The sequence below is a fragment of the Tursiops truncatus genome, chromosome 20 (genome assembly GCF_011762595.2).
Source record: "Tursiops truncatus isolate mTurTru1 chromosome 20, mTurTru1.mat.Y, whole genome shotgun sequence".
Taxonomy (NCBI): Eukaryota; Metazoa; Chordata; class Mammalia; order Artiodactyla; family Delphinidae; genus Tursiops; species Tursiops truncatus.
In genome coordinates this window covers 32,264,855-32,292,487 of record NC_047053.1, presented here as the reverse complement: position 1 = coordinate 32,292,487, position 27,633 = coordinate 32,264,855, and the positions used below count along the sequence as shown (strand labels likewise).

The 27,633-nt window shown below is 42.7% G+C and overlaps 1 protein-coding gene across 1 annotated transcript; it reads right to left on the bottom strand.

Moving 5' to 3' along the window:
• Positions 1-8,996: 8,996 nt before the first annotated feature.
• On the bottom strand, positions 8,997-27,018 carry C20H17orf78 (chromosome 20 C17orf78 homolog). The gene is given in 7 exon segments (XM_073797893.1): positions 8,997-13,348; positions 16,328-16,445; positions 17,045-17,169; positions 18,144-18,293; positions 21,019-21,097; positions 21,099-21,304; positions 26,934-27,018. Coding segments are annotated over 7 exon segments (840 nt in total). The 3' UTR covers positions 8,997-13,271.
• Between the last annotated feature and the right edge of the window lie 615 nt (positions 27,019-27,633).

The following is a 27,633-nucleotide window of genomic DNA, read 5'->3' as shown; positions in this document are numbered from 1 at the left end:
GCCAAAGGACCTTACTGCATCCCATTTTACAGATAAGGAAAAACAAGGCTCCGAGAGGTAAAAACCACTTGCCCTAAGTCATTCAGTTACTAGGTAGTACAGCCAGAATTAAAATCAGGTCTGTCCAAATGTAACTAATAAACTCCCTCTGGCTATTCAAAGTGAAAAGTTAGCAAGTATTAGGATTTTCGTAATGCCATGGCCATTATGCCAAATTTTCATGAATCCAGCCCTTTGCTACCCATCTCCTCTGCCTCTTCCTCACCCTCACCTTACTGACTTTCTTCTTTTTGGCTGCTCCGTGCGGCTTGTGGGATCTTAGTTCCCCGACCAGGGATTGAACCCGGGCCCCGGCAGTGAGAGTGCCGAGTCCTAACCACTGGACTGCCAGAGAATACCCTCACTGACTTCTTTTTGATCTCCACAAAGCGCAGGATGTCTGTCTGTTGAAACAGCAGGCTTGGGGTAGAATCTAAAAGTTAGGTGAACCAGGAATGTATTGTTGCTGAGCGACTCCTGTTTATCAGGAAAATTTTAAATGCCTGCTAGGCAGCCTGGCTGCATGCCTTTCAGCCTGATGAACGAGGCCTCCACCTTTTGACCTTCAAAACAGGCTCCTAAAGTATTTTGCATCATTTGATGACAGGCAGTCTATACTCTTTTGCAACCAACAAGTGCCTAGTAAGTGTTTGAAATATGAATTGTAAGAAACCTGGCCCAGTTTAATATAATTGAAAAAGCATGTACTTTGAAGCCTTTCCTGAATTTGAATCCTAACTACCTTCAAGAATTTAGCAAACTATTATCTTTCTGTGTCTCTTTTCTCTTCATATGTAAAATGAAAATAATAATACCTAATTTATAAGAGTTTTATAAGGATATGATGATGTATGTGTAGTACCTAGTTCATGGTGGGAGTCAAATGAATTATAATTGTAGTTTTAATGTTAATTCTAGAAGTGCTTCAGAGTATGACCTTGGGGCTTGCTTAGAAGTGTTCTAGGCTAGGTTGGCCAGTGCTCAGCTTTGGAATATTTTCATTATTTTAACCAAGAACTATCTACTGGAAACCTGTAGGCTTCCAAAACACCAAATTAAACAGAATTTTCTTTTGCTACCTGCTTCTTTAGCACCTTCCTCACTATACAAAACTAAAGAGAGTGTACATTATCTCACAGGTCATAGGGCAAATGCACAGTTGCGATCAAGGATGAATAATCCAGGCTTACGTCAAATGCAGGACATGCTCAGGAGCTCTGTCTCATTAAATTGATGTAAATAGTGAACAGACTTATGCATTATGAGCAATTAACTGTAAGACTGTTCTATAGAGTGCTATTGTAATCAAATAAAACTTACAAGGTTAATCTGATGCATATTTAATGATATATGTAATTGTTATTGTGCTGCATGATAATCAGGCCTTAAATGTTAAGCTGTTTACATAAATGGCTGTAACTGGTTATTTTTACACAGCCAAACACATTTTTTAGTGTTTACTCACTTTACTAATTTTCCGGAATCTATAATCATGCCAAGGACAGCAGTTTTCTCTGAAGCCCTTTACTATTTAATCATGCGCTCACACACACATGAACACACTCTTCAAAATGACACAGCAGTGTTGTCTCCCACCTTGGCACTAAAAACAGCTACTGTGCAAGGCTCTTTGTGTACACTTTCTCATTTTAGTCCTTAAAAATCCCTCAAGGGAGGTGTTGTTACTCCCATTTTACTGATGCAGAAATTGACGCTCAGAGAGTGTAAGCAGGCAGCATAGTAGTCATTCAAACTTCTATCCCCAACCTCTAAACTTTATACAACCTCAGAAGGTAATGGATCCCAGCAGAGATATGTCAAGTTTTTTTAGGAAATAGAACGGCTCCTGAGAAATACAGAGTATGCATACACATCCAAAGGAAGAATGAGTCAGCCTGCAAGAGGGCGGGGTTAGTTAGTAATGGAAGAGTTGGAGCCTGTTGAAGCTGACTTTCTTGTGCCCATTCAAGGAAGAGGCTCGGCCAATGAATTTCAAGCACAATCGCTCCAGTATTGGCTATTATAGAGATACTATATCAACCTAATGCCACTGGATATCTGAATTTTAGAAATAACTCCACTTGTTCTAATTCCTTAAGAAAGAATCATACAGAGGTTAAACTAGTGTTTCTCAACCTTTTTTTTTTTTTTTTTATCATTATTGCCAGCCCTAAAGAGCCTTTTTAGACTTTTTTTTTCTTAATTTGCTTTCCCGGATGAACTTTTAAGACCACAGATATGCTAGCTGTATATCTGTTTATGTACTGTATGTATATCTGTACTTTTTACATAGAAAGTAAGATTGTTTTTGCTCCTCGAGAATAAGATTTTTTTTTTTTCCTCCTTCATTGAGAGTGCACAGGTTAAACAATGATGCAGGAGTAATGCAGCTTCCTATATAGGCCTACCTTTAGGTTCGGGATAGTTGTACAGAAGACAGTATTTCTATACATGTGACTATTGTATTTCTCATTATAAATAAGTTGATAATTTTACGTATGAGCGTGGTTAGTATGAATCTACTCCTAAATAATGGAACCATTCTCTATGCGTGGAAAATTTGGGTTTCTAAGCTTGTAAAACAGCCTGAGAGGTCTTCTGACAGACAGCCTGCTAGCCTTCCACAAGTCAACCTCCAGAGCAAACCTTTTTATTTGAAACTTCTAGAGCATTCTTATGTGTTTATTCCTTCATTCCGTAAATATTTATTGAGTCCTACTGTAGGCCGAGGTAGTAGGGATTCAACGACTAATCAAATAATCTCTGCCCTCAAAAAGAAGCTCAGTGACTAGCGGGGGAGACAGATGGGCCTGCAGATAATTGCGATACAAGGTAATATGTGCTGTAACAGAGGTGTGCTAGGTACACTGTGGGCTCCAAGAAGAGACTGGCCAATTCTAGGGAGAATAAAGGGGTAGGTCTTTGGGAAGTGATGAGTTAAGTCTTGGAGAAGAGTGGGAAGGAAATTCCAAACAGAGATCAAATTATTCAAAGGTCAGAAGCATGAGATAGCATGCAGTTTGGTCTGTGTGACTGGAGTACAGAGAGCAAGAAAGGAGGGCCACTGTCCATGAAGCTACAAGGTACACAGAGGTCAGACCATAGCGGGCTTTGGACGTTACTCCAGAGGCCATGGAGAGCCAGTGAGGCATTTTGAGCTGGGGAGTGGTGATATCACTAATCTGGTTTTAGACCTATCTCTGGCAGTGATGTGGACTAATAAGTGGCAAAAGGAAAGGCCAGGAGTTTCAGAAGTCCAAGTAAGAGATGATGAAGGCTTGAGCTAACATGGTTGGAATGGGGAATGAGGAAAAATAAATGGATTTAAGCTGTTTAAGAAGTAATTGGGGGGAAATCCCTGGCGGTCCAGTGGTTAGGGCTCCACACTCTCACTGCTGAGGGCCTGGGTTCGATCCCTGGTTGGGGAACTAAAATCCCACAAGCCACGTGGTGTGGCCAAAAGAAAAGTAATGGAGGAAGGGGAGTAACTAAGGTGGTAGAATTAAAGATGGTTCTCAATGTCCAGCTTGGTTGACTGGGTAGATGATGGTGTCACCAAGACAGGGACCATAGGGCTAAGAGCAGACACAAAGTAGAAAAGAGCAGGTTTTGTTCTGGATATGTGGAGTTTGAGGTGTCTGCAGGTTGTACAGGTGACATTCCGTAGGCAGATTCAAAAGCTAAAGGAGAGATCTGGGACAGAGACACAGATTAGGAAGTCAGCGCAAATCTCGGAATTTTGAAACCGTGGGAGAGGATGAGATTGCCTGAGCTCATTGAATGGAAAAAGAGAAAAGAAAGGTGAAGAGTAGAAACTTGGACGGCAACAACAGGTAAGATACAGAGGAAGACCCCGTAGTCCAGAAAGGGAGAAGTAGATTGAAGAGACAGAAGTGGTAGTAAAGATGGGGGTGGGCAGTAGTCAACAGAGCATTGAGACCCTATAGGACCTAAATAACTGAAAATATAGTGCTTCGCATGTAGTTTAAAATAAAAATATTGGGAGTTCCCTGGCAGTCCAGTGGTTAGGACTTGGTGCTTTCATTGCTATGGCCCCGGGTTCAATCCCTGGTCGGGGAACTAAGATCCCGCAAGCCGAGTGGCATGGCCAAAATAAGTAAATAAATCTTAAAAAAATATAAGCTATAAAATATGTGTAAGGGAAGTCCAACAAAGTTCTGATTTTTCTATGGTGACCTCTTTGATTATATCTTCTTTATTATCATTATTTTGGTGCCACTGATTGCTAGTGCCCTAAGTACATGTTTATTCACCTTCTCAGTAATCTAACAATATAGCACTGAGAGTACATCAAGGAAAATGGATTAGTCAACAGTGCCAAGTACTACAGAGAAGTCAAAGATAAAGGTTAAAAAGTGCTCATTGGAAAAAAGAAAAAGTACCAATTACTCTAGCATTTGGATAGACTTACATACTAGTGGAAGAGGAGCGAACGTTCAGAAGTAAACCAAAATACATATAGGAATTAGTGTATGATGAAGATGGACTACTCAATAAATGGTGTGGACAATTAGATAACCATCTGGGGAAAAAATAAACGTCGGTCTATATCTCACACCAGGATAAACTCCAAATGGATTAAATATTTAAATAAAAATATAAAAATTGAAAACTATAAAAGTACTAAAAGAAAATATGAGAAAATTCCTTTATAATCTTGGTATGGGGAAGGAAAATCTTTCTAACTATGACTCAGAATACAGAAGGCATAAAAGGAGAGGTTAATACTTTGACCACACAACACTCAAAATTTCTGCAGAGTGAAATAACATCTTAAGCAATGTCAAAACATAAATATAGGACTTCCCTGGTGGCGCAGTGGTTGAGAGTCCACCTGCCGATGCAGGGGACACGGGTTCGTGCCCCGGTCCGGGAAGATCCCACATGCCGTGGAGTGTGTGGGCCTGTGAGCCATGGCCGCTGAGCCTGTGCGTCCGGAGCCTGTGCTCTGCAACGGGAGAGGCCACAACAGTGGGAGGCCCGCGTACCTCAAAAAACAAAACAAAACAAACATAAATATAAAATGGAAAAAAATGTTTGCAACTCATATCACAAAGAATAATCCTCCTAATACAAAGAAATAGATAAGAAAGAGATCAGCCACCCAAGAGAAATATCAATGAAGGATATAAATGGACAGGGCTCGTGTGTCGTGGTTAAGAGCATAGAGGTTAAGGCCAGTGACCTATAGTGGAATCCTAGCTGTGTCCACTTCCTAGCCCTGTGACCTCGGGCAAGTCTCTGATCCTCAGTTTTCTCTTCTATAAAATGCAGATAATTACAGCTACTTCCGAGGGTTAAGTGAGCTGAAGGCCAGGCTGGTGCCTCATGGTAAAAAGAAGGAAGGACACAGAGAAGATGGGTCCTAAATTTCTGGTATCTGGGATCCTTGAAATAAAGAGATTCAGGGAAGAGAACCAATTCAACTCCCATCTGTCTCTTCTTTCATTAAGGGCAGTTATTTACTAAGTCCCTCTAAGTGTCAGACACAGCCCTAGGCTTGGGGACATAATGTAAATGTAAGCAAGACAGACATGGTCCTTGTCCTCAATGTAGCTTACCTCTGTAAGCGAGGTGTCAATCAAATGCCACAGAAATACATTACAAACAGATGAATACCATGAAGGAAATGTGCACTATAAAAGGGTATAATGGGGGATCCTGGTGGAGTCTGGGAAGTCAAAGGGGACTCTTCTTTTTTTGGCTGTGCCCCACGGCTTGCAGAATCTTAGTTCCCTGATCAGGGATAGAAGCCTGGCCACCGCAGTGAAAGTGCCGAGTCCTAACCACTGGACCGCCAGGGAATTCCTAAGGGGGGGGGATCTATTAAGGAGGTTCTTTTGAGCGAATATCTGAAAGATGAGTAGGTGTTAAATAGGCAAATAGTGAAGGAAGGGGAGGGTGGGATGAGGGAGTGGAAACAGTGTTCCAGGCAGAGGGGACAGTGTAGACCCTGAGAGAAGGAAGAAGGAAGCTAGTCCACTGTGGCTGAAGCTAGAGTAAGGGAAAGAGTGAGGAGAGATGAAACTGGAGAGGGGGCAGGCTAGACTAGCGAGGGCCTTGACAGTCTTTAAAAATTTTTTTTATTGTGGTTTAGTTGATTAACACTGGCAATCATATTAAGCATTTTGGGTTTCGTCCTGATAGCAGTAGGAAGTCACTGATGTTTTTTAGCAGAAGAGTAACGAGATCTAATGTGCATTGGGGAAAGCTCATTCTGGCTGAAGGGTGGAGAACTGTGTGCAGATTGAAGCAAGGTAGGAGAGTTGCCGCGGGGAGACAGGTTCAGGGGCTGTGGTAGTTCAGACCTGTGAGATGCTCCCTGGCCTACCTGCTTCCCAGAGTTACTTTAGCAGGAGACAAAACTTTTATTCTTACTGTACATAGTAGATGTGCATTATGTGTTAGCTCTTAGTATTATCTGCAGTTAGAGATAAAAGGCTTAAAATTAATCCACCAGGAAGAACGAGTATGTTGGAGTGAAAGGATTTCATGGAAAGGTATAGATACGGGAATCAGATGATTTCCTTTAGATGGGAAGGAGGGAGCTAAAAGGGTAAACAGTGATACCACAGCAGAAAGGAGAGGAGGCCAGACAAAAATCTCTAATGTGATGCTGCTCTGGCACATGGGCTGTCTGTTCTGCCAAAGTTCATCTTCCCTGTGCTTTAGACACTCCTTTAGACAAATAAATATGTTAGGCAAAGGTACTTTATGGCTTATTCTGGAGAGCTGGAAAATAGGCCCAGGAGTTTAGATATTGCTACAGGTTGCACTTCTTTTCAACACCATGGAGTCATTATAAATGCTTAGGAAAGCAATATCTGAATAAATCACTCTGCAATTAAACCTGTGCATTACTTAGCTGGTTTAATTTCAGAATAAGACAATAACAGATACTAGCAGTTTTTTGAGAGCTGCTCATTTCTCTTCCTGCCATAAAGAATTGAATAGCGTTGGAATAGGCTGACAACCCAGCTACCTTATTTTGTCACGTATGTGTTGACAAAGCAGAGTCCTTCAAGGTGGGAGTCCTTGAAGTCCTTCTAAGGAATAGGTTCAGTTTCCTGGGACTTTGAAACATAAGTCCAGTAGCTTTTTAGCCATAGAAGTCAAAATGAAAACAGAATCTTGGAGCCAGAAGGCACTCCCAGAGCTTCAGAGCCTGGCAGGTGTTTATTTATGTGTAAATCAGCTTTGAGGAATACGTTTTATATTAGAAATATACTTTTGATAGTAAATGTTTCAAAGACAGAGGATTCGTATTCAGGAATATCGCCAGGAATACAGGACTTCTACAACTCAATAAAAAAGGCTAACAACACAATAGAAAAAAAGGGAGAGGTTATAAGCAAGCAAGAGAAAACCTGAAGGCAAATACATATATAGAAAGATGCTCAACCTCACCATTAAGCAGGAAAACGCACATAGGAACAACAATGACACACTACTTCATAGCCATCAGACTGGCAAAAATTTTAAAGTCTGAGATTTCCAAGTTAGGGAGGAGGTGGAACTATAGGGACTCTCTTTACTGCTGGTGAGAATGTATTTGCTACAACCAATTTGGAGGACTATATGCAGTCTAGCAAAGTTGATGGTGTATGTACCCTCCAACCCATGAATTCTACTCCTTGGCATATGTCCTAGACATAGACATGTCCAAAAAAAGTTCATTGTAGAAGAAATAAACTGCTGATATTATATGTATAGTTTATAAGTCTTCAAAATAGTGTCTCTCATGTTGGATGTTTGATTCCTCAAGAGAGCAATAAAGACTTTACCCTATAACCTGTGCTGTTTATTCTTCTTTTCCAGTACATTAGGGAGCAGAAGTGACCTGAATAAGTCCTTGGCGAGTCTTGTGGGCATCATCTTATTCTGTGGAGTCCATGACACTATACCCCTAAACATATTCTTTGCCACCCTAGTTCAAGTATTAGAATATAGACTTTAAAATAGGACAGAATTTGGCTGCTATGAATTATTTTTTTCCTTTGGGGCAATATTACAGGCTTCACATTTGTTTATATTTAATTATTTATATGCACTGCTTTTTTCAGAGGATGACTTTAGCAACTTTAGCCACTGGGTGGCGCAAGTTCATAAGAGTCTGGTGAAAGTTTTTGTACTACAGACGGAGGTGCACCAAGTAAGGGAGGGTCAGCCTGTGAAAAGCCTTCTGGAGATTGAAATTTATGTCCTATAGACATGGATTCAAGGAGTGCAGATTAAGAGACATTTTTTGTGTTGGATCACTGGCAAGTCGGGTCAGTGAAAAAGGGAAAGAAAAAGAAGGAAAGGAAAAAGAAAAGTGTTGGGAAAAAAAAGCATTGGAATAAGGAGAAGGAAGAGAAAGATGAAGAGACAAAGAAACATGAGAGAAAAGAATAAGTCTAGAGAGATGAATTCAAGTGTTATCAACAATTGCAGGTTGGGCCCTCATTGGTTTGCATGCACCTGGTAACCAATAGCAACTTTGATGTAAAAGTAAAGGTTACCTCATTTTCTTCTAGAAAGTCAGTTATGCTACCCTCAGCTATCCATTTAGTGGTGTGACATCGTCAGTAATTTCTTTGAATGTCTACTATGAGCATGGTGCTTTGTTGAGTACAAAGTAATGTAGAGAAATAAAAGTTAACACAGACCGAACAGGCTTCAAGCAGAAGAACTAGGAAGTGTACATAAAAAGAGCAACTTGAGGCAGCATGAGGGCCAGGTGTGAACTCTGGGAAAGGAATCCTTTCTGAGAATGCAGGGGAAGAGTGGAGGCAGGAGGGGAGGATCAGAGTGTAAGGGGAGGAAGGCCCATAAGACCATCAACCTGAACAGGGCAAAACAAAGAAGGGCTCCTGACTGCTAGTCCTAAGTACACATAGCCACTCTTCCTTGGAAAATGGCTAGTGTGGGACATAATGTAGGAAAAGTGCTCTAGGTCAGAATCTACTGGACTGTGCTTAAAGAGTCTCCAAAATAAGAGGGAGGGAGGGGTGGGGAGAAAAACGTGTAGGGCTAGAACCACCTTAGGTCCCTCTCTGGTTAGTAACCCCTTGCACTAGCCTGGGTGTGCAGAGAAAGAGGGTTGCTGGCAGCCTGCTCAGGCCTGTCAGAGACCCAGAGAGGCCTAGGTCACTTTGCTTTTTTTTTTTTTAATTTTATTTATTTATTTTTGGCTGTGTTGGGTCTTCATTGCTGCGCGCGGGCTTTCTCTAGTTGCGGCGAGCAGGAGCTACTCTTCGTTGTGGTGCGCGGGCTTCTCACTGCGATGCTTCTCTTGTTGCAGAGCACGGGCTCTAGGCACATGGGCTCAGTAGTTGTGGCTCGCGGGCTTAGTTGCTCCACGGCATGTGGGATCTTCCCAGATCAGGGCTCGAACCCGTGTCCCCTGCATTGGCAGGTGGATTCTTAACCACTGCGCCACCAGGGAAGCCCAGTCACTTTGATTGTTGAAATCACAGGTAGATCTTAAAAAATGAAGAAATGGCAAAACAGAAATATAAAATTGTGTATTTTAAGTGCTTCCTTTGAATAAAGTCATGCTTTTAACACATGCACAAATACAACTATTTACTGAATGTCATTTTGCAATACCATCACAAGTTTAAATTGCAGGTGTCTGTGAATGTGCTTTCTCTGCCCTAAGCAGCTACCTCCTTTAATCTTTGGGCCTATCAAAAAGTACTGGGGTGACTCAGACTCTTAAAAAAGGTAGAATGACTTTCAGTCCTCACCAGCCTAAGACTTGAAAAAAACACAACTTCATACTTGTGCTAACTGGAAATATGATAGTAATATATTAGCCAAAAGAGGGAGACAGGTTTAAAATGGTATGAAGAGTATGGTGGTGTTTGTGTAACATATGTAGCTTTTTATGTATACGTGTATATATTTATAATCTGTAAAGAGATGCATCAAAGTGTTAGTAGTGGTTATCTCTGGGAAGAAGGATTAGCTATAATTTTTTTCTTTTATTCTTTTTACTTTCCAGTATTTTCTAAACATTTTGATAATGAGGATGTACTTTAATAATCAGAAACACAATGTGTGGTAACTTAATGAGAAAGAATTTGCAGTTAAAAACCTTGCTGACTAGTCACTTCCCAGAGGAATAATTGGCTCCCCATAGAAATGGCGTTTTATCAAGTTGAGTCTATAGCTCAGTCTATAGTGGTGACAGGGAGTATTGTGCCCTGCTGTGAAGTGATCTGCAGAGAACAGACTTGAGGACACGAGGCGGGGCAAGCTGGGACAAAGTGAGAGAGTAGCATTGTCATATATACACCACCAAATGTAAAATGGATGGCTAGTGGGAAGCTGCTGCATAGCACAGGAAGATCAGCTCAATGCTTTGTGACGACCTGGAGGGGTGGGATAGGGAGGGTGGGAGGGAGGCTCAAGAGGGAGGGGATATGGGGATATATGTATACATGTAGCTGATTCACTTTGTCGTACAGCAGAAACTAACAACATTGTAAAGCATTTATACTCCAATAAAGATGAATGAATAAATAAATAAATAAATACAGAGGATGCCTATAGGGAAAAAAAGAATAAAGGTCACTTCCCAAGGTCCACGTGGGAGTTCTCCCTTCTCTTCCGCTCTCTCTCTTATCTTTTAGTTTTCAAAGATCTCCACTGGTAAGAGAATACGATATTCAAAATTGTTAACTGATTAGGGAGTCAGAAAATCCTCAAAGGGACCTTGCTTTGGCTGGGGAAACAAGTCCCCAAAGCAAAATAAACAATTTCCATTCCATTGGTGAATCTCTATAAAGAAAAGTCACTGTACATGTTACCCAAATTATATTCTTGCAGTAGACCTAATGAGTGTAGACTCTGCCACAGGTTTTATCTCCTGTTTCTGGATTAAAGGAAACGACATTCTCTGGTGGGTAAAGCCTGGGAAGGTGGGGATGAATGTAGGTATCAGTCTTAGACCAAGAACTTTAAGTATGGAATGTTTTCAATCATCCTCCCTAGTGGTCTTGAGAAGGAGCGGGTTTTCTTCCCCCTATTTCATGGTTAGACTGAGCCACAGATGGCAGGATAAACTGGAGGTGATGCTGTGAATCAGTGGAGGGTGATACTCATTTATTCAAATGCCAGCCTCAGTGGTCTTTCCTCTCCGCCTAACATATTTTCAAAGCATGCTCTGTGGAACTTTGGGGCACCTAGAGGATCTCTAGGGCTTCCTTGAAAATTATCATCATCCATGCTTGGTTCCATCTCTTCTAGGGTTAGCTTGAATATCAAATCAGGGCTTAAGGCTAGATGTTGTACCTTTTTGGACAGTACTTAAAGTGAAAGAAAGGAGGATATGATTTGTATATGTTGTTGTTGTTACCAGAGGATTAAGAAAACAATTACTTAGGAATAGGCACATTTCACCAAAATGAAATGGAATGGTTTCAGACGCATGAAAAGAATCAGGACAACACCCTTTGTATCCCTCATGCCAGTCCCTTTTTCACTGAAGCTCTATTTTAAGGTCAGCTGTTTCATGCCACCATCATAATAAAAACATTTCCAAAATGCAGTTTTTAGAACACAGGTTTGAGTAGTAATTTTGAATTTGTAGGATTAGTTGGGGACTTCCCTGGTGGCACAGTGGTTAAGAATCTGCCTTCCAATGCAGGAAACATGGGTTCAAGCCCTGGTCTGGAAAGATCCCACATGCCGCGGAGCAACTAAGCCCGTGCGCCACAGCTACCGAGCCTGCGCTCTAGAGCCCACGAGCCACAACTACTGAGCCTGCGTGCCTAGAGCCCATGCTCTGCAACGAGAAGCCACCATGGTGAGAAACCTGTGCACCGCAATGAAGACCCAATGCAGCCAAAAATAAAAAATAAATAAATAAATAAATAATTAAAAAAAAGATTAGTTGTTGCAAAAATTCATTGTTAGGTAATACTCAATTAGCTTAACATTGAAAGTATTGATATATTAGTTGACAGTTTTTTACTTAACATGTTTAGAAAATTTCGCAAGTAGGACAATTTATAATGGTAAAACAAGTAGAATATTCTTTGATACACAAAATAGATTGTAGATGTCTCGTTTCATTGTAAAAAGTCATATGCATTGTAATCCATAGTTTTGAGTTTTATGAAAAATTACAATGTATAAATAAAAATCTAATTTCATAATAAATTCTATAAACTGAGCCTTTCTTAAACTGTCTCTTAGCTGAGGTAAGGGAAAGGAAGAAACCACAGCTAAGAAATACAGTAAAATATTGCATTGAGTATTAAAATAAAAACCAGCTGTTTCACTTTCTCACCATACTCATTTAAGTAAGTCAGACTTGACTTACAGCCATGCCTCTGTGAGAAAGAGCACATAATCATGTTGCTCTGGAATCCTTGTTCAGAATGTCTGCGGCTCACTGTGATGGTAAGGTATAATGTCAGACCAACTTTAGGAATTCTGGATTATCAGCAGACCTTGTCTGGATCCTATTTGATTTTGTTTGTTTGCTTTTGTCTTTTGGCTGTGCTGCACAGCTTGCAGGATCTCAGTTCCCCGACCAGGGATTGAACCCAGGCCACAGCAGTGAAAGTGCCGAGTCCTAACTACTAGACCACCAGGGAATTCCCAGTCTGGATCCTATTTGTACGCAGTCCCTAAGTGCTTTGGGGATGAGTCACGAGGAGGACTTTTGGAACGCTTAGGGTCACGTTCCCTTTCCCAGTGTGTGGAGGGCTGCATGTAGTGGCAGAGGCTAAGTCATAAAGCCCTATGAATGCCAGCCTGGGAAAACAGGAGTCCCACCCTCAGCTGGCTGAGAGCCAGTGCGCGTGAGGTCAGCAGAGAGGACAATTGAGGACTTGGTGAATGTGCCACACCAAGGGCTGCTTTGCTCAGTTCCTTGGAGGCTGTGTTTAAACCTTTTGTCAAAGAGAGTAGTGGGTCCATTCATAGTGCTCAGAGGGAAGACTTTTTGTTTTCATTTGATGGGGTGAAAAAAATATCCATTTTTTGTGGGATTACCAAGTGAATTTCAGAGGCTTGTGGCTAAGTCAGTAGCAAAGGCATGAGAGTAACTCTGGAGCCCAGGCTTCCCCCTCATTGGCCTGGCATTACTGTCTGATCGTAATGTCCCTGCTGAAGATACGAGGGTAAGATTAGCAAGAATCTGCCCATACTGATTAATAGTAGGGAGAAGACAATGTAGTATCTTTCATTCAGTGTGTGAGGCAGAGCAGAACTTTTCAGAAGTATGTCTCATGGACCACAGTGATCTCTGCAGCTTTCTTGGGGCTTGATGATTTGGGAGCATCTTGTCCAAGATAGAGATTGAAAGGAAATACGAAAGATAAAGAAGGATGCAAATGGGTATTTCTTAATGTACCAACGAAGAGATAGCTTAGTACTAAACCCTGTGCGCATCATTTCGCCTTTGTTACCCATCGATTCTAGGAAAAGTTATTGTGCTTTACACTGCGAAAGTATCAGCAAAGTGCACTTATGTATGAGAACCTACAGTTTGTTGAAACCAATAACCTCCTAATAAACAGCCCAGCCATCCCTTGTTTGACCGATTTGCCTTGAATGGAAAGGGCCCTGGATGTGCAGCTACTTTGGATCCCAGATGCACAGGGATTCGACTTCATTCCTGGAATCAGGCCCAAACAATCTCACTCTGTTTGAGAAGGGGCAAAGATCTGGGTCAATGTGGACCAAATATTTTTTACTAATCCCATTCCACTCTCATTATACCGTGCCCCACCTGATTTTGTATGTACTTTCTAAATGCTTAACTGTTTATGAACATAGACTCTAAGCCTCTTGAAGGCAGGGAACTTCAAGGCTTTCAGTAAAATTTTGTGGAAGAGATGAATATGCCAATAAATCCAGTATAGGAATTAAAAGACCTGAATTTTAGTTCTGTTTCCACTAGGTGTGTGACCATGGGAAAGTCAATAACCTTTCTAAGCCTTAGTTTAAGTATCAGTAAGATGTAGATACCCACCCTAGCTACTTCCCAGGATTTTATGAGGCTCAAATGAGGCAGTGTGTATAAAATTTCTTTTTTAAAATTAATTCCTTTATCGTTTAGTATCTTATTTTGTTCATGGGAGAAATTCAATCAGAGTTGCTGTTACGTGGCTTCTTCTAATTCTGGACTAGACTTTTTAGTCCCCTTCAGGCCTATTTCTTTCAATGTTCAGTAGAAATGATAATGTTGATTGGATTAAAGAACTAAAAATACACTAAATTATAGAATTATACTGATTTACCTGGGCTCATCATCTAACATTAGCAGAAACAGGATTATAGAAAATATTAACCTAGACCAGAGATGACAAATAAGTTGGCATTGGATACCTAAAGCACTGTGATAAAAAAGATTGATGCCATGCCTGGGTGGAAAGAGTGCCATGCTTGATTTTTTTTTAAAAAAAAATATTTATTTATTTATTTATTTATGGCTGTGTTGGGTCTTCGTTTCTGTGTGAGGGTTTTCTCTAGTTGCGGCAAGCGGGGGCCACTCTTCATCGTGGTGCGCGGGCCTCTCACTATCACGGCCTCTCTTGTTGCGGAGCACAACAAGGCTCCAGACGCACAGGCTCAGTAGTTGTGCCTCACGGGCCTAGTTGCTCTGCGGCATGTAGGATCTTCCCAGACCAGGGCTCGAACCCGTGTCCCCTGCATTGGCAGGCAGATTCTCAACCACTGCGCCACCAGGGAAGCCCCATGCTTGATTTTTTTTAATTGAGATTTAATTTTCATATAACATTGTATAAGTTTAAGGTGTCCAGTGTGTTGATTTGATGCATTTGTAAATTGCAGTGTGATTACCACGGTAGCTTTAGCTAACATCCCATCACGTCACATAATTACCATTGCTTTTTTGTGGTGAGAATGTATAAGATCTAGTCTCTTAGCAATTTTAGAGTGTACAATATGGTGACTGTAATCTCTATGCTGTGCACTAGACCTCTGGAATGTATTCATCTTCCAGTTGCACTATGCTTGATTATTATTATCATTATTATTTTTTGGCTGCATTGGGTCTTCGTTGCTGCACAGGGGCTCTCTCTAGTTGCGGTGAATGGGGGCTACTCTTAGTTGCGGTGCGCGGCTTCTCATTGTGGTGCCTTCTCTTGTTGTGGAGCACGGCTCTAGGTGCGTAGGCTTCAGGAGCTGCAGCACATGGGCTCAGTAGTTGTGGCTCACGGGCTCTAGAGCGCAGGCTCAGTAGTTGTGGCGCACAGGCTTAGTTGTTCTGCGGCATGTGGGATCTTCCAAGACCAGGGATTGAACCCATGTCCCCTCCATTGGCAGGCGGATTCTTAACCACTGCGCCACCAGGGAAGTCCTCTGCTTGATTATTGATATGTGCGGTTGACATGGAACTAAAGAGTGTGTCCCATCCTGGACTATATAATCTTTGAGACCCATTCTCAGTGCTGTAATTCTACAAAAGTGGCCACCTTCTTTAATTTAAAAAAGTATTGGAGACCTCATCTCTTTGTTTCAGTGGGTTTTTAGATGTAGAGAAGGCACCCATCACTTTCTTGTAGTCAAAGGCTGAGTCCATTCCTGGTGGGAAAACTATTTAAAGCAGCCATGCTGAGCCGGTGGTGTGGTGTCTGACTTACACACTAAAGTGCAATATGGATTTATAATCCTGCCAGGAAACCCCAGGGCAGGGAAGAAAGAAGGTGCTTTGCCAAGTATTCAGGCTGTGTTCAAGTGTGGTGGTTCCTGAACTGTGTTGTATGTCAGGGTTACCCGTTGTATGTCAGAGTTACCCAGGGGCAGGGATGGAGACGTAGGTTGTGGGCTCTGAAGCTCTTACAATTTCAGGGACCCTTTTTAAAGAAAAAGAATACAGATTTTAAAAATACAAAATTGGATTCAAAGCCTTTGTGCAGGTCCCGTGGGTCCTGAGTTTAAGCTTCATTAATTTCACAGTAAAACCACCTCTACTTAGGGAGCTTGTTAAAAATCTAAAATAAAAAAAGACTTCTCTGGTGGTCCAGTGAAAAAAAAACTTAAAAATAAGATTCCTGGTCCCACTCTAGCCATTCTGATTTATTATATCTGATGCCCATAAATAGCTATTTTCAATAAGTACCCTATTGTATTATGACCCTGCAGATGTTAAGAAAACAGTAGTACAAATACCTGCCCATTTCCTGACACATAAAAGAATTACCCACATTTGCTGCATAGTTCAAGCAGCTTCCTGTCTCCCAGGATTTATATATTAACCCCATTTTCTCTAGGCAAATGACAATAGCCATACAGAGAACACTTTCCTTTTTGGGCTGAGAGTCAGTCTGGGATTCAGCTACACCAGGTTGCTGGCCTTCCTTTCCTTGCCTTCTCCACAACCTCTGGCATTGGCATAGCTCTCTGGCTCCTAGGCATTGACTCTGAAGGGAGAAAATGACCTGGTATTAACTTCAGGTGGCTGCTGTGCATCTGATTATCTTCCAAACCTCACATCAGGCCATTTAAAGAAAATCATCTCTCTTGTTTTTTTTGGCTGTGCCACACGACTTATGGGATCTTAGTTCCCCAGCCAGGGATCGAACCCGGGCCTGGCAGTGAAAGCATGGAGTCCTAAGCACTGGACCTCCAAAGAATTCCTGAAAATCATCTCTTCTAAGGAAAAAGAAAATATACATTCCTATTGGCTCTATCCTCCCTAGAGAATGCACAAGTACAGCAGAGGAAAGGAACTTGCATTTAGCAAGCACCTCTACGTGCCAGGAGCCTTTCCCACAGAATCTCCATTAAACTTCATAACCACCATGAGAGGCAAATATCATTAGTCCCATTTTAAAGATGAGGCAGCTGCAGTTGGAGAAGGCAAACAACCTTCTCAAAGCCACTCAGCTAGTGAGTGTAGAGTGGCAGGTGTGTCCAGACTCCAAAGTCTGTGCTTTTCTCATTATGCCAGCCTGCCTCTGGGACAGAAGGAGGTCTATTATAGATCAAGCCCAAGGACCCAGTACATCAGCAAACTTACAGGGCATGGGACTTCAAAAATGATGAACACTATAATGGCAATTCCCCTGAACAACAAGGTGACTGCAATCAGAAATTTGACCACGATGCTCCATTTCTGCCTCTTCTCTAGGTCCTCATCTGTGTCTAAAAAGAGAGAGAGGAATAGAAAAGGGAGAAAAGAGAACTTGAGAGAAGGAAAAGATTGACCTTTTGATTTGAAGGTCTCCTGGCTCACAAGACGAATAGAGGCCCAGCCTGATTCAGAGACAGAGGCTGAACTTCCAGTTCAGAGTCAGGAGTGGAGTAGGCATCATGGGCTCTGCTCTAACCTCCTTTGCAGTCTCTTCCCAGAGTCACCTTTACTAGGATTTGGAATTTTTCCATGATCAAGTAGGATTGATTCTTGCACTGCTTTCATGGAAAGAAAAGTTACGCGAGGGAGTCTGTCACCAGCAGCCCTCTCAGGGTCTCTGTCCTTGTGCCTCGACACACATACTGTATGGGATTAGCAAATCACATTTCCTGTGCTCTTCTCAATTTAGTGGGGCATGTGAGGGACAGAGGTAAATTGCCATTGTTTTTGGGTCATAAGCCAAATTTGGGGACAAATGGCTCATGTGCATCTTGTTATTACTAATCTCCTATTTACGTTTCTCCTGTTGGAACTGGGATGTAACCCAAACTGAAATCTTACAGAATTTGAGTCCTGGCCAATTTAGGGAGGGCTCTTTGTAAAAACAATGCAGATGAAAACATGCTTCTTGGTTGTTGTCATCACTGTAACGAGTGCTTAGAGTTTAAATGTCGCCTCTCTATTCACACGATGGCTGGAATTACCCACCACACCAATACCCTTTATGCTGTCCCCGAATCTGGCTACAAGGTGAGCTCAACTTGTGTGGAGGTGAAGGATTATTAATAGTGTCAAGCTACAAACATTTCTGGGACCTTCTTTATAGAGACGCTGATTTTTTTTCCATAAGAAATGGAGTGATTTTCTAATGCAAACTGTGTAACTTCTCAACCTCCAGGAAAATCCTAGGAGACCCAGGCAGGTGTTGGGACTGAAAATGTTTCTTTTTCTTTCCGTTCTTGTCTTACCTCTACTTATTCTGTACCTTGTTTCAGAGGACTAGAAAAATCATCAATCCTTGTAGTTTTCTCTCCTTTTTTCCCAGGAGTTACGAAGGTGGTAGTGGTGGGAAAAGTCTCTGATGAAGCCCCCATCACTGGGTAGACCTTACAGTGGGAGATCCCTGGTAAAAAAGCTATAAAACAACAAAGAAACAATGAAAGGACAACTGAGAAAACTTTATCCTGCCTTTGATTTTACCTGACAAAACCCTAGCTCTACCCAGCTGATATGAACTTATAACTGTGGCCCCATCGATCTGTCCATAGGTTTAAAGTGTGGGCCTTAATAATGCCAAAGAATAAATGAGGATAGAGATACTAATAAGATATGGATTAAATTCCCATGGCGCCTTTGACTAATGTACGTTCAGAGTGAAGGAGTATGGCCATACTCGTAAGGGCATAATGATAATAAGGATGGAGGGTGTAGCACCACTGAAAGTTTCCTTCTTTAAAAAAGATGGCTCCAAAGTCCAAGGAAGAACATGAAGTAGCATAATTTGCCTTAATGACTGCAGCAGGTCTGTCTAGTGGAGTCTTAAGTCAACGACTTTGAGAGAGGTTTGGGGAAAGGGGGCGCTGGAAGAAGGGGAGAACTCCCAGCTTCATGTACCCCTCAATTTCATTCTTTCAGCAAATATTTAAAAATGAATATCTAGTATGTGCCAGGGACTGCTTCCGTACTTTGGATGTATCAGCTGGGTACCTTCTACCATGGGAACAAGCAAGGGGGAAGGAGGGCTGAGGGGGGACTGGGGGAAGCAGACAATAAGTACAGTAAGTTTTATGGTTTGTTAGAAGGGGATAAGTGCTACGAAAAGAAACAAAGTAGAGAAAGGTAAGGGGGCAGTCGGAGGGGTGCGGGTGGGCAGTGGTTGGGCGACCTACAGGATAGGCTGGTTTCATTGAGAAGATGAGAATTGAGCTGCGACTTGAAGGAGGTGAGGGGATTAGCCAAGCAGATGCTGGGGGACTAGGCAGAGGGAAGAGTGTAAAAGCCCTGGGGCAGAGTGTGTCTGGCATGTTTTAGTTTTAGAGGAAGAGCGCAGAGGCCAGAGAGATTGCAGTGGAGTGAGCAAGGCGACAGTCATAGGAGATGAGGGAGTTTCTGAAGGAAATGGGTCCATATCACTTAGGGCCTTGTAGGCCAGTTTGAGGACTTTGGTTTTTGTTCTGCTTGAAGTGGGGATCCGTTGCAAGTTTTTGCGCAGAGAAGTGACCGGATGGCTTTGTTTTTAAAGGATCAGTGGGTTGCTGAGTTGGAAACAGACTGTAGTGGGGGGCCTGGGAGAAGCAGAGTAACCTGTTAGGAGGCTCTCGCAGAATCCAAATGAGAGGTGATGGTGACTCAAACAGCTGTGGAAACGATGGGGTGCAGATGGATGCTGGCTGTGGTCTGGAACCACCTTCACGAGCCTCCCAAATTGATCTAATCCAGTTCCAACAGTGGTTCCTATTCTATTTTTAATGGCCTCCTGTCATTGCCTATTAAATTGAGATCTGTACGTCCTACTTGACTTTTCTGAATTATTCTCCCAGGTCTTAAGTCTGTGTGAAAATGACAGTTCTTTACTTCAGAGGCCAGTGGGCACAGTACCAGGTACTGTACACAAATTATAGGGGAAGTAGTCCTTGATTTGTTTAATCAGGAAGACAGTGTTGGCAAAGATAAGCAGAGACAAAGAGCCAACAGGCTCAAAAGGAAAAACAAGAGAATTATGTGGCATTTTTTTCAGCATAGTGCCAGTCAGTTCTCTGAAGTGACAGCATATGTGTTTCTGGGTCAGATGAGATGAAGATAAATCTCACTCTGGAAAAGTAACATATAAGTTCTCTGAGTTTTGGTTTCCTTATCAGCAGGATGGTTATAATAAAATAATTCTTGGTCTACCTATTTCACAGGAGTGATGTGAAGATCGGAAACAAAAATGAGAAAGCAGGTGTGAAAAACACTTTGCAAACTGAGTGATATTATGATTGAAAGAGGAGGCAAAACCTAGAGATCCTGTCTCTGCATAGAAGAACTGTGCCCTCTAGCCACAGGGATAATGGGATTTCAGTGTGGCATGTCTTCCCACCTCCGGGGAGCCACTGTTTCAAAATCTACTTAATAGGCTTTTCATCCGTCAGTGTAGTTCCAGTTCTGCCCAGCTTCTAAATTAATGTCCATCCCTGTTGGCAGCTCATCTCTTAGGTCTCATCTGCTAGGTAACTGAGTATTAAGGTGGGGCAAGTTTGTAAATACAAGCAGTCTATTCCCAGTGCTGATGGAATTGCAATATTAGCTTTTCTTTGGCTAAGAATATTTGAGCAAGAATTCCCCCACTTTAAGGAGGTCTACAAGAAATGCAAAGTTATGAAATGGATAATTTAGGGGATGATGCTTTATTGCAAAATAATTCATTTTAAATAGGGAACATTAGGTACATTATATTTAAGTGGAAATCTCCTTTAGAGATTATTCTGTAATAATACTAGCAGGTTGAAAGGGCTATTTGAGAGGCCTTACATATTGATGTTGGGCTTACATATCTAGAAATTAGATCATCTTGTCAAATCTCTCATCTGTAGCTATGGAAACTGAGCATTGGAGAAATAAACACTTGTTTGATGTTATTTCTCTTGTATGCCACAGTTTCTCATGGGGTAAACAGACCATAGGAATCAGTTCATACTAATCAAATTCCAAAGAGCCTAATCCATGCACTAAAATGACATTTTAAAAATTTACATAGATTTGCCTAAAGAGAGAGAGGCTAATCCATTTCCTTGAGGCTTTAGCTGCTATTAAGCTCTACCTGCCTCCAAGGACGTCAGCCAGAAGGCAGCGCCTACCTCCATCGCATTTTCCAAGCTCACCTTTGCCTGTCACAAGGGATCCAATCTGAACCTTGGATGTGAGGGTTAGGTGACAGCCCGGGGGGGGGCAGTGCTGTTTCTGCGGGGAACAGCACGACTCTCAGGTTCTTCTGAGTGTGCTTGACCTTTCGCCTTTTTTCCAAATATACAAGGTTGACTTTCACTTTGCTCCTAGAACCAAGACACTGCAAGGTAGCCACAGCCTGATTTAGGATGAATGTGGGCGATTTGGCTTCTGTCCGAGCTTCTGGAAGGAGAAAAGCCAGGTAGGAAAATGAAGCCAGTTCTTAATCTGAATGGTGCCCAGCCAGCCCACTTCTGTTCATGGCCCACTGCTGTACTTTCTTCTCTTTTTCCTTCAGTTCTTCCTCAGCATGTTTCTATGTACTAAATATACAAGCCCTGCCTTTCCCCCTTCCTGCCGTGGGTCCCATGAAGATTGGTGACTGCAGTAAATGCAGCCCAGAGAGATGCTCCTAGGTTGTTTTTTCTAACGCAGAGCCGCTTGAGTGCCGCCTCCTTCTCTTTCCTCACCCCGTCTCTTTGATTTATGCAGCCACGGCTTAGGTAACAACAGTTAATTAATTTATTTATATTGTATAAGTGAACATTTTAGTTTTTAATTTATTTTTTGTTACATGTATCTATTCTTTTTCAAATTCTTTTCCCAATTAGATTGTTACAGAATACTGAGCAGAGTTCCCTGTGCTATACAGTAGGTCCTTTTGGTTATCCATTCTTTTTTGTTTTTTGAAGAACTTTTTGTTTCAATTAATCAATTTATTTATTTTATTTATTTTTGGCTGCATTGGGTCTTTGCTGCTGCATGCGGGCTTTCTCTAGTTCCATTGAGTGGGGGCTACTGTTCGTTGCGGTGTGAGGGCTTCTCATTGTCGTGGCTTTGGCTTCTCTTGTTGCGGAGCGTGGGCTCTTCAGTAGTTGAAGCACACGGGCTCAGTAGTTGTGGCTCGTGGGCTCTAGAGTGCAGGCTCAGTAGCTGTGGTGCATGGGCTGAGTTGCTCTGTGGCATGTGGGATCTTCCTGGACCAGGGCTCGAACCCGTGTCCCCTGCATTGGCAGGCGGATTCTTAACCACTGTGCCACCAGGGAAGCCTGGTTATCCATTTTTAATCTAGCAATGTGTACATGTCAGCCCCAAACTCCCTAACTATCCCCCCTCCCGACACATACACCCTTCTCCCCTGGTAACCGTAAGTTCGTTCTCTAAGTCTGTGAGTCAATAGCAGTTCATTTAAAAATGGGTTTCCAGGGACTTCCCTGGTGTCGTAGTGGATAAGACTCCGTGCTCCGAATGCAGGGGGCCCGGGTTCGATCCCTGGTCAGGGAACTAGATCCCACATGCATGACACAACTAAGAGTTCACATGCCACAACCAAGGAGCCTGCAAGCCGCAACTAAGGAGCCCGCCTGCCACAACTAAGACCTGGCGCAACCAAATAAATAAATACATTTTTTAAAAAACACAAGATAAAAATGGGTTTCCAGAAAGCCTCACAGGGGGATACATAGCTTTTAAACAGGATATTTGAGATCTGGGCTCGGACTGGGGGAGACAAGCATCTTTTAAAGGTAAAACTGTTCAGGAATGGCAAAACGATTTTTCAAGGGCCCATTCCCTACCTCGCATTAGCATAGCCCTTTGAGAGGAAGAGACCAGGCAGCAGTTCCACCTGGCAGCTGCTGTCTCTGAGTTCTGGGGGAAAAAAAAGGTCAGGGTTGACTGGGTACTTCTGCTTGAGAATTCCGGGCACTGGAGAGGGAGATACAGAAGAATGCAGCTCCTTCTCATACAACTTGCACTTGGGGAGATCAGACATTCCCTCAAAAGGACTTCAAGATTTATGCAAGTGGGAGTTAGCCTAGTACAAAGAAAACTGGGTACCAGTCTATTATCCTTAGGGAGAAAGAAGGTAAAAGAGTTAACTAAGTTAATGAAAGACTAACCAACCCATTCCTTCAAACACTGCCTATTATTTCTTCTCCTTCCTATCTACCTTCTTGTATTAAAACTTTTGAAAGTTTAATAAGTGTATCGTTGGACAAGATATCTTTCCAGGTTCCCATAGAATGATAGGTTAAATGATAGGTTATAGTTATTTATGCTTTTTGGCACATAACTCACAGGGTGTTGTGAGTTTTCTTCATTTGTTAAATTTGTTGCTGCTGCACCTTATGCTGTTTGGCCTTAACTTTGGTCAGCTAATTTTAGAGATGAACTGTTTAGGACACTTTGAAAAATCATGTCTTTTTTTTTTTTTTTTTTTTTTTTTTGCGGTATGCGGGCCTCTCACTGTTGTGGCCTCTCCCGTTGCGGAGCACAGGGTCCAGACGCGCAGGCTCAGCGGCCATGGCTCACGGGCCCAGCCGCTCCGCGGCACGCGGGATCTTCCCGGACCGGGGCACGAACCCGTGTCCCCTGCATCGGCAGGCGGACTCTCAACCACTGCGCCACCAGGGAAGCCCAATCATGTCTTAAATAAACAGTTATCAAAGAGCAGCAAGCGGTGCCATTCCACCCTCAGACTACTCTTTCTCAGCTCTTCCCATCCACGAGCATCCCCGTCTATTTGGATGTAATGCCTTTAAAAAGGAAGACAACATCTTATGAGGGGTTATGAATTTAGGAGTCTTAGGTGATGACAATACTGAAATTCTGACAGTACTTTGCAGGAAAGAAAGCCATCTAACAGTGAAAGGAATTTTAATGTTAGTTACGTGAACAAATGGAAGAATGCGTCACACTCTCTGAAGACTTCTTACCATGAAACAGCTCTCTCTCTGAGTTGAATAACATGGAGAAAACATCATCTGCTAAGTATTGGCTGTATCTCTATCTGGCGGAATAGACCCCTAAACACTTGCTAGGCTTCTCTTTGGATTTCCCAGAATACTAGGCTAGAGAAGTACTTAACCTTTCTTGTTAGCATCGTAGGATGTAATGATTAGGCTGAAAACCAAGACGGCATCCGTGTTAGCTTGGGCACGTTCTCCTTGTAGAGACAGTACACTGCTGGTCTGTCACAGCCACCTATAGCCTCGTCTCTAAATTCTTGCACTGCCTGGAACCAAGTTTGACCCTGGGAGAGTCTGGTTCCACCCTAATTATTTTGCCACATTTCCTGACAGGAGACAGGACCAAGTTTGTTTGTTAATGATTGATTCAGAAGATCTTCACCTGACTTCACTGCTGGTGCCGACGTAAGGAGCTGTAATTACCTAGAGCTTTCCCCGGGAGAAAGGATATAAACACCCAGTGATATGCTTTACAAATACTCGCAGAGACACGTAGACATTCGCATACATGCTCACTGACACAGGCACGGCTATTCACACACCGACATAAAGAGATGGAGAGATTTCTATTAAGGAAAGTGATTTCTAGAATAGAGCAGGAAACTAGGACTGAGTGAGTCAGTGAGTTACACTGGCGAGGGCGCTGGACTAGGAATCAACAGAACTGGCTTCCAGTTCAGCCCGTGTGGTTAAGTGCGGCACAGTGAGAAAAACTTCTTGACTTCTATGGATCGCAGTTTTCCCCTCTGTAAATGGAGCGTTCCAACCCAGCGATCTCTAGAATCCCTTCACAGTTATAAACATAAACTTACCTTAGTACGGACATACCTGTCTGGTTTTGCACATTTTCACACTCCCGAATAGTGAAGTGAGTGTAGGTGGACCACATTCCTATGACTGCTGGGCTGAGAGGTTGTGAGGAAGAGCTAAGTACACTAGGTGAGTGATACTGCCTGCAGTTTGGGAAGGCTTTCCTACACAGATAACTGTTGTAGAAGATTTTTCTAAAATTGTATCCTTTAGATTTTTCTAAAATTGTAGACTTTGTGATAGCATAGCTAGGGGGATCATAGCAATAATGAAGATCTACTAAGACCCTCTGAAGTCTCTTTACCCACTGTGAATGTACTTACTCCATTGGAGCCATTATAAGTTTGATTATGGGTAAGAAGGTTCTAGAGGCTGATGCTCTGATAATGATGTAAAGGGAGCTTGATTCAAGGGACTTTCCATAGGATATTTCATGAGGTCTGAGTCAAAACATAATTTAAATACTACCCTGTTTCCTGACATTTTAATTCAGGTTGAAATCTGGCTAAATTGAGCATGAAGGGAAATCTTGGGAAAACAGAAAGGACAGAGGTGTCACTGAAGGACATGTTTCCTGAAATGTGGACGGAGGGGAGGAACTGCTGAACATGCAGCCACAGTGCCTTTCATTCCTTCCTTCTGCAAGTCTTTTTTTTTTTTTTTTGTAGTACGCGGGCCTCTCACTGTTGTGGCCTCTCCCGCTCCGGACTCACAGGCCCAGCGGCCATGGCTCATGGGCCCAGCCGCTCCGCGGCATGCGGGATCTTCCCAGACCGGGGCATGAACCCTTGTCCCCTGCATCGGCAGGTGGACTCTCAACTACTGCGCCACCAGGGAAGCCCCTTCTGCAAGTCTTTATTATGCACCTACTGTGTGCCAGACACTATTCTAGCAGTGAGCAAGGCCAAGTGTGAGTTCATGTGAAACAATGGGAAGCAGACCGTAAACATGGTTGAAAATAAAATAGTACAGAGGGCTAACAATAAATAATATACAAATACACATACAAGATAATTAAAGATTGTGACAATCATCATGAAGCAACAAACAGGTGATGAGGTGAAGGAGGAATGACAGAGGACACTTTATTTATTATTATTATTATTTTGGCAGTTTGCAGGATCTTAGTTCCCCAACCAGGGGTTGAACCCGGGCTCTCGGCAGTGAAAGCACAGACTAACCACTGAACTACCAGGGAATTCCCGGAGGCCACTTTAAGTAGGGTGGTCAGGGAAGACTTCTCTCAGGAGGTGGCATCTGAGCTAAGAAAACCAGGAGAGTGGATGTTCTAGAAGCCAAGAAAGGAGGGTGATTCAAGGAAGGAATGGATTTGTCCACTGGACAAACTGTCCGCTGGATTTGACAATTCTGTAAGAGCAGTTCCAGCGGCATGGTGGAAGTAGGAGGCGGCTGAGAGGGAATTGGAGGTGAAGAAGTGTAGATCATCTTTGAAAGACATTTGGCTATGGAACGGAGGATAGAAGTGAAGCCAGCCAAGTAGAGGTAACATCAGTGCCTCAAATCTTGATTGGTCCAGACCAGCACTGTCTCAGTTGCCTGATTGTCCTAGCAGGGCTGGTGGGCAGAGAATAAAGGGGCTCCACTGCCTTTCCTGGGCTTCATGGTTTTTGCTTACTATCTCCTTAACGTAATTGCATTGTTCTCTTTTCCCTTGTGGTGTCAGACATGTTCCCCTGCTGTCTCTCTGTCTGAAATTTTCTGTAGATTAGTTCCTGGATGCCCTGTTACAGTGCTGCCACCTTGGAGCAGGGGTAGGAAAGGCTGTGAGGGCTATTCTCATTCTCTGTCACAAGGTGGCAGAAGAGCTCACTCTTCCCAAAAGAGACCTTGTGCTTGTACAAAATGAAGCAGAAGTTTTCTTTTACCCGCTCTCAGACCCTTCCCAAAAGTCAGCCTGCAGGTTGGAGCAGCCATACTGTGGGGTACAGAGAAGTGGGAGAGCTTCATTAACGAGTCAAAATATCCAGTAGTAGAAAAAACAGACCCAGAACTGTTTCTCTACTACTAGACATTTTTTTCTTTCCTGTTACAGACATTTTGACTGGTTTTCTAAGTGTTTGCAGTATCTGTGCAGGAGAGGATTTCTCTCGTGATCTCATTTCCCCACAAAAAAAATTTCAAATTTAGGAGGAAAAAAAGCTATAACATAGGTGAGTTTTATGTTGCGTGCAGGTGAGAGATGTAACTCTGGAAGATAGTAGGAAACAGGGTGGGTCTGTGGGAGGAGTACTTAGGCTCTGTAATTGAATCACTTTGAGGAAGTCACTTACCTTCTCTGGCCTCTGTTTCAGTTCCTTTAATGAAATGGTTGGACAGGATGATTTCGGAGGCCTCTTCCAGCTCTAAAATTATCATCTCAATGCCACACTCTGCTACTCTGTCTTTTAAGGGTGTATGTTTTTTATTTGTTCGTTTGGATTTATTTTAAATTCTTTTATTGTGGAATATAGCATACATATAGAAGAGTATATAGGACATAAGCATATTTGTAATAATAATAATAATGTGAACATTATGTAATCATCACCCAAAGTAAGAAATTGAACGTTGCCAGTAGCTAAGAAGCTCCTTGTATGTCTGTCCCTCTGGTCACACTCCTTTCCCTTCTCCCAGTCATTATTTTCCCATGCTTTTTAAAAATAGTGAACTATCGGGGCTTCCCTCATGGTGCAGTGGTTAAGAATCTGTCTGCCAATGCAGGGGACTCAGGTTCAAGTCCTGACTGTGGAGCAACTAAGCCCGTGCGCCACATCTACTCTAGACCCCGTGAGCCTCAACTACTGAGCCCACGCGCCACGACTACTGAAGCCCACGTCCCTAGAGCCCGTGCTCCACAACAAGAGAAGCCACTGCAACGAGAAGCCCGCGCACCGCAACGAAGCGTAGCCCCCGCTCGCCGCGACTAGAGAAAGCCCGCGTGCAGCAACGAAGACCCAACGTAGCCAAAAAATAAATAAATAAATAAATTTA